Raw genomic sequence first — 14,973 nt, forward strand, 5'->3', positions numbered from 1 at the left:
GTGTTACTGTTTGTTTGGGAATGTGTGTGTGTGGCTGCAGAAGTAAACTCAAACAACCTCACGTCATTGGATGGAAGTCCATCTGCTGTCCCCCAGTGGAGTCTAAATGTAATTGCATCCTTTGCATGGCTACTACACGCTTGTGGCCTGATTCTCTCTTTCCCCAAAGTGACCACTTGTTCACTCACCCTCATTAAGTTACAACCATTGGATTTGTGTAAGCATGGGCTGACAAACCAAGGCCCTGCACATATCTGATGGGGAAAACACAGAAAATGTGTTTCAACTGGGTGACCTTTATGATGGAAAGATAAAGGTGAAATATGCAGCTTTGGCCTCGCAGTGGCAACGCAGTGGTATCTTTAGCCACTGAAAATTTGAAAACGTCAATATGCTAAATATGTTTTCTAACATAGCCATTATTGCAGTGTGTTTCGTAAAAACGCCACGTTTTTATTAGTAATGGGACGATAGTGATTGTCCCATCACTAATTGAAATATAAAATACCAGAGTTTTTGCTGGACCTACAACACTGATATTTTACAGTACCTAGCTAGCGCATTAGTATTCGCAGCTAAGGCGAACTACGCTAGTTAGCATCCTCCTCTATACAATCCTATAGAAAGATAGTCGGATACTTTGTCATGTAAGGAAATAAAAGTCACCCCACCAAGACACAGTTTAATAAAATACTTCTTTCAATGACTGATGGTTCATTGGGGTGGTTGTCCCATTTGGCATGAAGCTTGCCAAATTTGTCTTGTAAAGTAATTTAACAGCAAGTAAAGGGAGTTAGCGAGCTAACTTTTACCTAACCCTGTCCTCGCTTTGTAGTAAACCTCTCTAGTAGTTGAGATGTGCATTTATTCATTTTGGTTATTTATTTATTTTTAGACCTTTATGTCCGCCGAGAAGACAACCACCAGAGGAACAATCAGAGTGAAAGGGTTTTATTATTTAAAAAAAATAATGTGGCTTTATTTCGATACAGGACAAAGTCTCAGACTCACTGTCTACAACACTACATAGAGGAGAATAACGCGATCTGGCTAACGCGAACTATGCTAACTAGCTCAGTTTGATTAGTTTGTAGCCTCACCAAAACTCAACAGTAGCACTAGCTATATTTTAATTTGTTTGGTCTTTTACTAGATTACTCAAAATAAACTCCCTGGGTCACTGAAAAAACTAAAAACTCCCTGGGTCACTTAAGTTAGTGGCTAGCAACTGATGACTATACTACAGCTAAATAATAAGAAAGTGATTGAGTTTACACCTATATTATCTCAGTTTTAGCAGTAGTCACTACTAGGAGCCAGGGTTATAGGTGCACAAGATATACACATATTTGAAAATATAACAGTTTACACAGAACCATGAAAAACTACTTTTAGACAAGAACACTGATATCGCCACGATACTTTGAATTTAAACAGACATATTGCTCTGGCACTGTAGAGGTTCAGTGTTTTGAAACTCTGTAGCAGCTTTAAGGATCGTAAATTAGGTGTAATTTAGCTAATATGCGTTTGTATCAAGCTACCTTTATGGATCCTAAATTAGCATACTTGTTAATATACTTGTCAGATAACAATCTTTTTTGGTGCAAAACAATGACTCAATAACAATTTCAAGTGATTTCGCGATTGAAAAATTGGATAACTAGCATCTAATCTAGCTGTTTCCCTTGCTACGTTTAGCTATCTAGTCATATTTGTCATTGATTAGGTCGCATAGCATAATAGCTAATAGGTTCAAGGCTCATATCCGTTGCCTTCGCCTTGCTCTTGCGCACCACAATCACTGGAACAGGTGCGCAATGGTGACACCCCATGACACCATTGTGCCAGGATCAAACACTGCTTAGTTCGTCCCACAGAGAACCTTCTCCCCAATCTGCCCAGAGAGAAGGGACCCCCTACTTGGCCTGGGGGGGGGAGCTCCAAGGCTCGCGCACGCTTCTTGTGCCTTGCATTGTACCCACTCCACCGGAGCCTTCCTGACCACGCCACGATGTTGAGAGCCACTCCTCATCTCTAATAATAATATATAATATATTAATATATGCAATTTATATGACGCTTTTATCCAAAGCGACTTACATTGCAGTGAGTGCGTACATTTTTCAGTATATATGGTCCCAGCAGGAATTGCCTGGGCTGCTGGAGGCTGGGTCAGCAGCAGAGTAGAGGTCAGGGCTGGTAGGCTGCTTCTCAGGGAGGGAGTGAAAGACGTGATTGTGTTGATGTTTGGGAAGACAAAATATTGGGGGTCAGATGACACTGAGAGGGTTTTCATGACCTGCTTCACCATGACCCTAATGAACATACAGTACTTATTACCGTATCATTGAACAGAGAGGAGTCTGTGGAGGAGCTGGAATCTCTAAGATAAGACTCTTCCGCGAAGAGTGTAAGATGAGTTCTGATGGAAACCCCCTGTCCTGTCAAATGGTGGCGCTCTCTCATCTCTTCAGCTTCAGCAGAGTCCAGCTGTAGTCTGAGAGACTCTTACCAGCTGTAACGAAGACCACTTATATCGAGTACCTAGTAGATGGGATATATCTCTAATAACTGTTCGAATGAATAAAACAAACAAAGTACTGAGGTCCTCTGATGAGTGTCATCTTCCTGATCACCTTGTACACCTGGTCAAAGAGCTCGTGGGAGATGGTGTGGATCATCCCACTGGATATCAGTCTCTCCAGTCTCCTGGTGGCAGCAGTGATGTCATCTGCTGTGGTGGCTGTCTGTCCTGCAGCTCCCTCTTGTGGTAAAACCACCTCCATCATGGTCTCCGCTATTGAGGAGAAAGGCTTAGTGGAGGAGTCACTGGTGTAGAGCTCCTGATGATTGGGCAATACCTGGATTTCTGAGTGGATGGGGGTGCCTGGGGATGCTCCAGGAAAGAAGGCCACATTGCTCTGGGTTAATTTACCTGCACGACACTGCGATTTATTTGCATGCAAAGTTACTTGCACTTTAAGTCCAGCTGCCGTCCTCCTTAAAGTGCCTGCCTGAACCTTTGTAAACTTCAATTCCAGCCAGTAAAGGAACAGCCTTGAACACTGCTCAAGGAATACGGTTGCTGTCCCCTGCACGCTCTTCGTGGCATGCAGCGATATTCACATTGCAGCAATAGGGTTATCGTTATCTCACTAGGATTTATAATTCAAATGTTGAAGAAGGACTATATGTATATGTTTGTGGAAGTTGATTATTAGCTATCTAGCTCACCAACTATAGCCTTTATAAGTTGGCTATCGTTTGCCAAATTGCTATTTATGCATTTGAGAGGGTTTGGTTCGTCACGAAAGCTAACCACTGTTCGCTAGCTATGGGGCTAATAGCAACTATACAGAATACAAAAGACACCCAAAATGATGGGTTGCATGTTGTTGATAATGCTTGTAAATTACCTTATGTGTTAAAAAATAACATTTTTTTTTTTTTTTTTTTTGCAATTGTAGAGTTGGATAATTTATAACTGATTTTATAAATAAATATAGTGCATCGAATCCAGCCAGAACATGGTGCTTGTTACTGCTTTTTATATCTAGCTAGCTATTTCCCTTGCTACGTTTTGCAATATCTCTCTAGTCATTGATTGTGTGGTGTAGCATAGTTAATCAACAACAAGCCAACCAAATTATATCAGAATTATCACTGTAGATAATTATTTTCAAAATAAAAGTGTAACCAGATCTAACCAGGATCTCACCGGGCAGGAGAGAGAACGCCTTCTCTAGCCTCAGAGCTATGTTCGTCACGAACATCTTTTGCCGTGTGTGGGGGAGGTCCGAGAGGCTGCATCATAGCCTTCAGTACCACCATCCTCTTCACCATCTTCATTGACGACGCAGATGGTGCAGCAGAAAGGGCAGAGTCATATCATCCAGAGTGTTGAGCTGGGATGCCACGGCGTCACACATCCGACAGGCCGAAGCAATGCGGTACATCATCCACCTGTCCTCAGGTAGAGTTTGCGTGCCGCTGCTCTGATTCATTTACCTTGTCCGCTGGAGACGATGTGGAGTTTGGAGGAGCATCTGTGTCCTCCTCCACACTCTTATATTTAGAGAAGGTCGTTGTGGTAGCAGTGTATCCCGGGTCTTCGCCCAATACCTCCCGACAAAGGTTGGCCCCCACCTCTGATGTCCTGAGCGTGATGATGATGATCGTGTCCCTTTGACTGTCCAACATGATGTGCTGGACCTTCTCCTTAGCGCCTTCACAGGCATTCCAGAACATCTCAGTGGAGATGCTGGAGATCCTGTGCTGAAGAAGACATCCTGGGTGGATGTGGCGCTCCCTGGTCACCACCTTGCTGTCCTTCACATCAATGATATCAGAGGAGTAAACGTTCGAAGAGGGCGGTCTCGCCTCGCTGTTCTCCAGAAACGGCTTGGCCTTCCGGAGGATCACTGCCACGGTCATGAATGCCGTATTGTTATAGTGGGACTCTCAAAGAGGGGTGTCCCACCCAGGAGCCTGAACCTGGGAATCATGATGGGACTTATCTGAACATCCTGTGGTAGTGTTGACAGAGTCACCATGGGAGAGAGCAGAGAGCGGTCGGCCATCTTGGTCATTGTTGAGCTCCTCTATGTAGGTCTTATATAGGACTATGGCGGGAAGGATGACCTGATTGGAGACAGTAACCACCCACTCGATGACCTCCATTGCCCTCAAATTCAGGTCATCTATGGTCACATTCTTAAAAAGTTCTTATTGGTTTTTGGTTTAGAAAGACTATTTTGATGATAACAAATGTATTTAGTTATTTACCCTCTTTTTAAGGTGCTTCTTGATTAGTTTAGTCTCCACTGACTGGAAAATAAACGAAAAAGAGAATTTTGATGGTAATCATCATAGTTGTATTGTGTCATTTATCGTCTTTTCAAGGAGCTCCTTGATTAGTCTCTGATCTCTGGAAAATAAATGAAAAAGAGAATTCCTTGGTCAACATTATTGATAATTAAACCTGCTGTGTAGAACAATTGTTTGTTTGTTTCCCCCCCCCCCCCATCGGACATAAGAAGTTTAACAGTAGGACTCACGAGTGAGACATTAGAAGCTCGGCCACCTCTGTGGATGAGGGACGGGGTGTGGCTGCTGGAGAGGAGTCATCGCTCGCCACCTGACCTGATAGCTCTGAAACAGAACACAAGCCTGTTACCGTGGCAACTATTCTATTTATATTACTACAAAGACACATAGGCACATATCCAGGCTTCTCATAGAGAAAGAGTAACTGGCAAATGTGTCGCCAACACCCACTTGCAGTCTCCTCTGGGCTGGCTTGCACCTAGACCCAGCTTTTGATTGGTGGAATAATACCCAGAGGAAGAAAAGTCAGCTGTGATTGGTGGATCCTTCCAGGGCTAGACACACACTCAGAATGTTATTAATAGTCATACGACCGTGTGTTTTGATGAGTGCTTACTGTACCTGGTCTGAGAAGACGGAAGGGACGCACCAATGACCAGGGATGGAGAGTGACCTGTATTTAACACAGGACACACACACACACACACAATAACAGTGGTTCAACACACTGAGCCTCATTTCTGGGAGACAGAATCATGGGGTTTCCCAACTGTTTGAAACCAGGGTTTTTGAGTGTCTAGGATAGGGGGGTTACTTACTGTCCTCTCTGAAGTCTGAGCCAACGCCAGTGGTCCGATGTCCTCCAGCTTTAGCAGCCTTGGCCTCCTGGGCCGTCCTGGCGTGGCAGCTGAGCTTGCGGCCACATGGACAGGTCGGCACAAATGGCAAATAAAGATAGTGAATGCTGTAATGGAAAACATAAATCACACTGTTAGGGTTAATGCACAGGGATAAAGCATAACATAATTGGTATTAACAATGATTGATTTAAACCAATATTTAATTAATAGGACCAAAACAATACAACAAGAAGCAGAAGCTGTATTATACAGTGGTACAGTGGTATTGCCCTTCACAATTCATTATCATTGCAAACTCAATGAATGGAGAAGGGCAATACCAACCTCTATGCAGGACTGCCTTCAACTGTACACTTTTCCTCTCGCCGTGTGGCGTGTTAGTCTGCAGTTACACCCTATTGCCGATAGGAGTGCAGCGTGACGGTTTCCGACCAAGAGACAGTAGGTGGCGGTAATGCGCCATTCTGGTTGTCGACCGCAGTAAAAACTCCACGGAAGAACAAGAAGTACAAACAAACTTATAATGACAGTTTTATTTAAGGATGTTTTTTTAGCGAATGAACTATCTACGTTTAAGTTCAACGACTGAGTAACCTCTTCTGGTATGTAGCTGTATTATATACTTGGCCGAATAATTTGTGGTTGTTTTTGCTCGATATACATGTATTTACTGGTAGTAGTCTAGCAATTGTATAGCCTAGCTACTAGCTCGTTAAGGCTAAGCTAGCGTAAAGCCCTGGACCACAGCTACGTCTAGGCTATCAGACTTGACAGCTATACAATGTAAACATTGTTGGTATGTTGCTTTGTGGTTTCAACAGGTTCAGCTGTCTGTCGCTAACGTAGGGTAGCTACTAGCTAGCTACCTATGAGTAGTCGTGTTTGGTGGTGTGACGTTACAGATGTACCCATCTGGGAATGGGATTAACATCCAAATATGAAAATGATCCTAGCGACAGGGCTACTGGTCTGCTAATACGTTTCATTGTATTAGGGGTGTCCATTGCTGAAGATATAATTAGCTACTCACTTTACATAGCCTGACTATGGAGGAGCGAAAACTGAAGAGAAAGAGTCCCAGGCCATCCACGAACCAGGCAGCCCCACCTGCCACCACCCGAAAAAATGCGTCCTCCGGCCGCCATCTCGGCTTCAGCCACACGGGAACACACTCAAGCCAGAAGACCAAGAGCCGAAGGTTAGTTTAAACAAAGTAATTGTTATTTGTGTGTGTGTGTGTGTGTGTGTAAGTAACACTATTCAAAGTAATTGTTATTCAGCTATACTATATGCTTTACATGGGAGGAGTAAACAGTGAGTATGTAGTGTCCTTTGATAGTTTTAGTCCTGTGCTCATGTTTGTGTGCAAGTTATTACTATTCCTTTATTCAATGGTGTGGTTATACCTTTGGTTCACCCTCCCCCCCCCCCCCAGGGGAACGAGAGAGAAGCCTAGGGCACAGCAGGCATCTGGGGCGAAGGCAGGCCAAGCTGCCCCCATCCAGCACTCCTTCCTCACTGATGTGTCTGACGTTCAGGAAATGGAGAAAGGCCTGCTCAGCCTGCTGAACGACTTTCACTCTGGAAAACTACAGGCTTTTGGTGCGTGTGTGTGCGTGCGTGTGCGTGTGTGTGTGTGTGTGTGTTTGTTTCTCTGTCTCTTCTCCTTCCAGTAATAACTGGTCCACCCCCCCTCACCAGGTAATGAGTGTTCCATAGACCAGATGGAGCATGTGAGAGAGATGCAGGAGAAGTTGGCTCGTTTGCACTTTGACCTCTATGGGGAGGTGGATGAGATGCCTGAGGACCAGCGCAAGACCGCCTGCGACACCAACATGGACAAACTACTGCTGAATGTAAGCACAGTGCACCACTGTCACAGAGCATGGCACTAACAACGCTTAGGTTGTGGGTTCGATTCCTGCTAGGGCCATATATACTAAAAAATGTATGCACTCACTGCAATGTAAGTTGCTTTGGATGAAAGCGTCAGCTAAATGGCCTATATAATTAATCAGTCCATTAGCTTGCCCTGATTAGAAGTTACTGAGTCATCCCACACCTACCAGGCTCAGCGTGTCACACGCAGGGCTTTCTCGTTGGGTTTAGTAAGCGGTTTAAGTCCAGTAGAGGTTCATCAACAGCTCTCACCCCCCTCATGAGAGTTAATCCTTGCTTCTCCTCATACATACGCGGTCCTCTGTGGCTCAGTTGGTAGAGCATGGCGCTAACAACGCTTAGGTTGTGGGTTTGATTCCCGCTGGGACCATATATACTGAAATGTATGCACTCACTGCAATGTAAGTCGCTTTGGATAAAAGCGTCAGCTAAATGGCATATATATATATATACAGGAAGAGGGGTGACTAGCCACATCTTTGCAAATGTTGATATAATACCAACCCATATTCATGATTATTGTTGTAGCAGTAGTGTGAATTGTGGAATAAAATGTCTATTTTGTTTTTTTTCCCCCAGCTGGAGGAGTTGAGTTCATCAATGTATCCTTTTGAAAAGACTGGTGCTGGTCAGATACCTTACTGGTCATCATATGGTCATGTTTGGTTTGAGTGAATCTCTCATATTAGTAAAGATTCACCCTAGGTACAACTGAAAAGAGAAGATACTACAAGCTCACAGTAGACTGGGTCAGGGATTCTGTCTCAACTATTCTCCTTTACTCTCTACCAGCCAGAAACTGAACCTGGCTGACACCCAGGAGATCCCCAGGACTGCCAGCATCTGAGTCTGCAGAATGGCCTGCTGCTGTTGTCGTCTCCTGTCCTTGCCTCCTCTCCTTGCCTCCTCTCCATCACCTGCACTGATTTGAAAGCGCAAGGAGTAGAAACAACAGCATAACAGGGGGACTTGCACTTGCTCTCCCACAGTCCCATAGGTTTTCAGGTCAGTGGAGCTGAAGGAGAGAAGGCAAGGAGAGGAGACCACTTTAGATTATTGAGATATGTCCCTGTCTAAGGAAGGGGTGGAGTTTGCACAGAATGAGAGAGAGGAGTGCACAGTGTTTTACACACACACACACACACACACACACACAGACACACAGATTTAGACAATGTGGTGTTACAAATGGCAACGTTAGGCCTACTATACGGGTCGCTAACCATAGAGCAGGCTTCCTCGGGAGTCCTGAGCATAGAAACGCACTGTGTGTGTTGGGTCTCACACCAGCTGAGCTGTCAATCAGATCCATCCAGCATCACCTGCCCACACAAAGAACCAATAATCAGTCTTGATGAATATTATTAACCACTATCAACAATTACAAGGTGTTTTATTGCGAAATGTTGAGGCTTTGTTGTGAAATCTTGCTTATTGATATGTGAAAACAGTTTGCATGAAACCCAGCATACACTGTCCTTAGGACCAGGTCTGATATTCCAGTGTTAGGATGGTCTGACAGCCCTGCTACGCCTCGTGCGTGTAAACCCCATGTCCGTGAGATTAGCGTGATCACGGCGTTGATCGACTATATCGTGTTCAATGTCACCTGCTACACCAGCGTGTGTGAAAAGTGTAGTCGTTGCGTTATGTGAAAATTCGATTTGGAGTCTTATTTTTCTCTGATCTGTACTCTACAAAGTGCCTGGAATGCTAGGTTTCAATGCTTTTTGGATTCTTAAAAACATATTCACTCAGCTTCATAGTATGGTAATGTAATAGAATCATTGATCATAGTAGTACATGCATACAACAGAGGTACCTGTTTGAAAATGGAGCTGATAAACTCTTAGTCCTAGTTTATATTTGGCGGTAAAGGACAAACTCGAAGACTCGCGCAACTGTTCACATTTCTGGTGTAGCAGGTTATATAACCGCGCTTCACGGATTGCACCCGCTGCATGTCAGATTGCACACGCTGCATCACGGTGTGGCACTGCTGTCAGCAGAAAGGGTCTCTCCTCACAACAAGTCACATCAGTTGTCAGATATATGGACCTGGATGTGCAGTCCTCTATCTACTGTGTGTGCCAATCAAGCTAGGGCAGCAATTAGAGTTGAACCTACTGTTTCTAGTGTTTTGAATATCTCTGTGGTCACTATCTGGTGTTGTCAGTTGCTTTATGGTCAGGGCACCATCTGGTGTTTACATATCTATGATTGAAGACCTACTGTAACACTACTGGCTGGATTCCATTACGGTCACCCCCCTCCTTGTCTTCGCTTCCTTTTTAGACTCCTTCACGGATCTGACTGGACTGGACTAGTATAGCAGCACATGACCCCTGGGGCAGGTCAATGTTATATACTGTAGTGAAACATTGATTCAAGAGAAAAAAATCACTTTCCATCTAATTCTTCTAAAGTGGATATCCTATCCCCAAGGCCATGGGGTACATTTTGGCATTACTAAAAACAAACGGAGACTTTGCGAGAAAACAGTGTAAGACCGCCTTCTCTTGGATCACTGTTTTACTTTCAAACTCAACTGCCAGAGGCTCTAAATAGGGGTGAATGAGTGCACCCTTTTCCAGGTTAATTATCAGCTCCAACTAGCCAAACGCAGTGGTCGTACCCAACCAAACCTGTCCTCTCAGATCCAGTAGGAGTGAGTCAACAAGGATTCGGGGGGAAGGTACCAGTGACACTATTGGAACAGAGCCCCTCTGTATCAGCAGCGCTCGCGGGTGTCATCTGCAGCACGGCTAGGCCTATTGCACAGCTACACGCATATCTAAAAGGATGGCATATGTGTAGGCCTAGGTCTAATCACTGTCGCCAAATTACCCACTTTGTTAGAGTGCAAGGTGGACACTACTACCGTGATCCGTTTCAGTCCTCTCCGATCCCCATGTGGTATTGAGGGGGAGGGGGCTAGGGGTCCGTTTTCTGGGCATGCTTGTGAAAGGTCTCCTCTCGCAATGCTCCACTCTCATCTTTGAAATACACTGTATTTGTATTGAATTGCACACATCCATGCAGAATGTGACTTTTGAAACACACATGAAATGCACATATCCCGGAGGGTGTTTATCCGTTAAAAAAAAGCCCTCTGAGTTTAACTAGGCTCAAGTAAATGAACCAAATGCTGATGCCTCGCCTTATTTTTTTTATTTAACCATATGCTAACTAAATGAAAATGTTATCCGATGAAGTTATCCTACGTCTTCATCGTAATATGCAGGTGAAATGCAATAATCATCAGCTTCTTCGATTGTAAACCATTTAATTGTTTTGTAATGTTGTGTATATTCTAGATGTGTATTATAAAGTTGTTTGGGGACGGGGTGTGTATGGTAGCTTGTATAAGCAGTAAATGCTGATTTATTTTTTTCTTGGTTTTACGCGGGGAAGTCAATAAACGTTCTAATACAGAACCATGAGTTAGCCTGTGTTTCATTCCCTTAAATATCAATCAAAATGTGATATAATCCAAAGTAATGTTTGAATTGCAGGGTTTTACAGTTTGGTAGCACACGTTAGATTATCTTGATTTGTAAATGTAGTCGTTGTATGTCGTTCCTGTCGTTTTGCCGATCTCACATTGATATGGTGATCTGTGGATGTAAACGTTAATTGCGTTCACTTAATTTGTTCCCAAATGTATATTCCTGGTAATCTAATCCTTGAGTGAAGCAAGGATGGAGGGATCCACTTCCAAGGTGTTGGAATGGTCTTCGAGTCGCCCGTGTGGAGGAATGCAGTGGGTGCCCTGGTCAGTTTGTTATTCTGTTTCTAGGAGACGCAGAACCAGACAACTGTGTATTTTATTTGGGCCACACGGAGGAAAGTAGACTCAATTTGTTAGTTAATTGCAATTGACGGCAGGCAAAATTCATTGGTTAAAGTCGGATTTTAGTATACATTTGGTCCTATTTAACTGCCCCTAATTACATGGAACGACACCCATGGAGCTGAGTTTGAAGTCTACGGGCGGGGCGAGTCTTCACAGCGTGAAGCGGTGGCAGCTGAGTGGAACAGACTACGAACCCCATCCCGCTCTGACGCACTGGCCTCCGGCCACGGGAGCCGCCGATACCCGCTTTAGCGCATGGACGCCCATAACCAACAAGTCGTCCAACCTGAAGGTCAGATGATCGCGGTTGGTTGTGGTGCATTCATGACCAACTCGGAATTCCATAGAATTCCCACCTGAGATCTCGCACCTCCGATTTCGGAGCATTCACTTGATTTGAGTTCAGAAAATCCAAACAAAGTTAAATGCCAGCGTTCGCCAGTTATTACCGCTTTAACGTGCAAGTTTATAACTCACCAACGGATCTCAAGCACGAAAACAAACTACAGTGTGTATTAAAAAGCTTAGATGTGTGTATTCAACATATTTCCATTTCACTTAGTGTAAGCTTCTGCCAGGCTCACGGTTACGGTGCATTCAACTCAGAATTCCCACGAGCTTGAGGGCTGTTCAATTTGATTTTTCCCACTGGGAGCTCGTGTCCGACTTGTCTTGAATCTACCAACAGCCAAGGGGGAATGTGTTGGCCAGCATAAAAGTGGGTGGGCATAGGGCAAGTAGCTAAACCCAACACCATCAGCACAAAAACGGAAAATGGGTAGCACAGGCCTGTGTAATTGATCTTATACAGTATATTCACCATTCAGGATATTTACAGGATAACTGACTGTGTTGTGTTGACCTCTAGCTGTTTGGGGAGAGGACCACCCTGGTCTTGCATTGGTTTGACCTGTGGACCGACCGCCAGAGAAAACACTTCCTCCACACAGTGCTGTCACGATGCTCCAAGTCTCAGCTCAAGTAACGTAACACGCTGTTTTTCATTTATGTGAACTTCATTTATCCAGGTTAATTCTGTTGAGTTAGAATCTCCTTCACATCAGGGCCTCTCACCTCTGACCCCGCTATGACCCCTGGGGCAGGTTCAGCAGAGATTGGCTGATGCAGACAGTTCCAGTGACTCGTGTGGACTTCACCACTCTGTTACCACGGTTTCTGTCCTTGTACGTGATGTCATTCCTGACCCCTCGTGACCTCTGCTCTGCCGCCAAGGTCAGCTGGCACTGGAGGTTCCTGGCCGAGCAGGTGAGGGCTTCGAGGCCAGGGGGGTGGGAGGTCACGGTGAAGATGTTTGGGTCAACCTTGTCTCTCTTGGGTTCTTAGTGGTGTAGCACACAAAGCACATACCACATAATCGCAAGGTTCAAGGTACCCATCCTGCCTGTAAATCTCTACTGTCTCTATCCGATAAAGCAAAAATGCCCTAAAAACATATTAAAAATAATGTTATATAAAAAAAAAAAACGTTGTCTTTCTCTGTAGGACTGCCTGTGGGCTGTGAGGTGCGTTCGTAGGGGCTGGTTCTTGCAGTACACCCCGGGGGAGAAAGAGTACGGAGGCTGGAAGAGACACTACGTCTCCTGCGTGTCCACTCTGGACTGGCTCACCCCCCGAGAGGCTGCGGAGAGGTACGGTACCCTTAACAAACCCACCGCCGGAACGAGGGAGGAGGAAGAAGAGAGACAGAAGGAGAAGAGGATCAGACAGGTCATCAGAGAGAGGGTGGAGGAACACAAGAGTGAGTGAGAAGAGAGAGAGATAGAGACAGAGCGAGAGGAGAAGAGAGCATCAGTCCAATCCTACAGTTTAGGCCGATAACTGCCTCTGGTTTTGTCGGCAGGAGCATCTTTGAAGAACAGGAGAGCTTGGGGGAGCAGCATGGGTACAGGGGGAGTGAGGAGTGGCCGTGCCCAGGGAGAGAGGCCTGGGCCTGGGGTAACAGTCAGCATTCAGCCCTCCCTCTCCTGGCCCCCAGAGGGGTTTGGACGTCACCTCTTCACCCCCGACACCGTCTCTGACCGTACCCCAGAAAAGACCCAGCTCTCCAACCCTGTCAGGTCCCTGCCCACACGGTGAGTCAGAGGCTCACATCATCACATGGGTGGAAGTGACATGGTAATAGCTCTCATTAGCCCTCTAGGAGTTTCCCGCCGTAATGCTTGCATTCATCCATGTCATTTGAGTCTTTGTGTGTGTGTGTATTTAATGAGGATGTAATACATGTAATACATCCTTGTGTTTGGGGTCGCTGTGTCTGTTTCAGGGACAGTGTGAGTAGGGGACCCATGTCCACCTACACCTACAGGCCCCTAACACAGCGACCCGGAGCGTCCCCCTCTCCCTCTCCCTCTCCCTCCCGCCCTGTCCTGCTTCTGCTGCTCTCCAACAGAGTACCTGCCTATGAGGTGAGGCCAGTGAGGAAGGAGAGGGAGGCAGAGAACGGGGAGGGTGGGACTGACAGACAGAGAGAGAGAGAGGGGGAAGGGGAGAGGAGGAAGAGGAAGAGAGGGGAGGAACTCTGAAGTATACACTGATACATGGTAGGTACTTCATCCCCGATGGGAGGGTAACAGAGCTCTCCTGTCCCCTGCTCTCTCAGCTGGTGTTGTCTGGTGTGAGGGCCGGGGTGGTCCTGGTCCTGTACGACCACAGAGGGACTCTGCCGGCTCTTTTAGCCCAGACAGAGAGGGCTCTGGGCGGGCAGAGGGCTCAGAGACTGGGGGTGCTAGCTCCAGGAGGGACAGAGGAGGTCAGACTGCTGCAAGGTGAGAAGAAAGCATGGTGTGTATTCTACCTCTCTCTCTCTCTCATCATTATCGGCCTGAGACTGAGGGTGCTGGGACTTGTAGTTCACAGAGGGTGCTGTGGATGTTTATACCTGTGTACCAACCCCAGGCTGCAGGGTCACAGAGAGGAGTGTGCTGACCCCTGACCTCAGGGAATTCTGGGAGAAGCTGTGTGGCTGGCTCGTACCATCTGCGGAAGGAGGAGGGGTGGACATCTTCTCACCCCTTGCTGTGTCTGGTGCGGTGAAAACACACACACACACACACACTCACACATATTGTATTTATAACACATTTATAATACATTTATAACACATATTCCAGACCTGACGCAGGAACTTTGTGTTCGTTATGGACTGCCTTCTCCCCCTGTCAGCTAACGTTAGCTCGCGGTGCTAACATTGTATTAACAATGTGAACGAACAAGTCAGCTTCTGTCCCTCAGCCTCAGGAACGGTGCTGATCCAGACTCTCTCCACTCTGATGGGCCTGGAGGTCCGGACCCCCATGGGCGTGGCTACTGGCTGCTTTCAGAACAGTGAGTGTCAGGAAACTCTCAGACACACACACATGCACGCATGCACACACACAGGCACAAGCATGCATGCGCGCGCACACACACACACACACACACACACACACACACACAAGATTCATTCAAACTTAACAATCTAACATCTTTCTCTGGTGTTGCCCCCCCCCCCACCACACACACACACAC

General features: G+C 45.9%; 2 protein-coding genes and 1 long non-coding RNA gene across 3 annotated transcripts in view; 2 read left to right on the forward strand and 1 right to left on the reverse strand.

Annotated features, from left to right (window-relative positions):
- Window positions 1-5,452: 5,452 nt before the first annotated feature.
- LOC310815210 lies at window positions 5,453-6,856 on the reverse strand. Its single transcript, XR_014554615.1, has 3 exons — window positions 6,721-6,856; window positions 5,649-5,794; window positions 5,453-5,503 (listed from the first exon to the last, which is right to left on the reverse strand). It is a non-coding gene; the product is annotated as an uncharacterized lncRNA (long non-coding RNA).
- Window positions 6,737-11,032, forward strand: ccdc28a (coiled-coil domain containing 28A; the record flags this gene model as incomplete). Its single annotated transcript, XM_083684905.1, has 5 exons — window positions 6,737-6,888; window positions 7,126-7,292; window positions 7,392-7,546; window positions 8,169-8,191; window positions 8,382-11,032. The coding sequence occupies 5 exons, from the start codon at window positions 6,737-6,739 to the stop codon at window positions 8,434-8,436; spliced, it is 552 nt and encodes a 183-aa protein (XP_083541031.1). The 3' UTR covers window positions 8,437-11,032.
- A 525-nt stretch (window positions 11,033-11,557) lies between these two features.
- Window positions 11,558-14,973, forward strand: part of ect2l (epithelial cell transforming 2 like) — a gene marked incomplete at its 5' end in the record, with an annotated part of 7,616 nt that continues 4,200 nt past the window's right edge. Inside the window, 9 exons of the mRNA XM_083684237.1 lie at window positions 11,558-11,737; window positions 12,314-12,426; window positions 12,549-12,711; window positions 12,949-13,204; window positions 13,307-13,538; window positions 13,730-13,871; window positions 14,066-14,231; window positions 14,362-14,490; window positions 14,698-14,790. Of these exons, the coding sequence (XP_083540363.1) occupies window positions 11,558-11,737; window positions 12,314-12,426; window positions 12,549-12,711; window positions 12,949-13,204; window positions 13,307-13,538; window positions 13,730-13,871; window positions 14,066-14,231; window positions 14,362-14,490; window positions 14,698-14,790 (1,474 nt within the window). The remainder of the gene's footprint in view (window positions 11,738-12,313; window positions 12,427-12,548; window positions 12,712-12,948; window positions 13,205-13,306; window positions 13,539-13,729; window positions 13,872-14,065; window positions 14,232-14,361; window positions 14,491-14,697; window positions 14,791-14,973) is intronic.

Source organism: Argentina silus (assembly GCF_951799395.1).
Source record: "Argentina silus genome assembly, chromosome: 14".
NCBI classification, from domain to species: domain Eukaryota; kingdom Metazoa; phylum Chordata; class Actinopteri; order Argentiniformes; family Argentinidae; genus Argentina; species Argentina silus.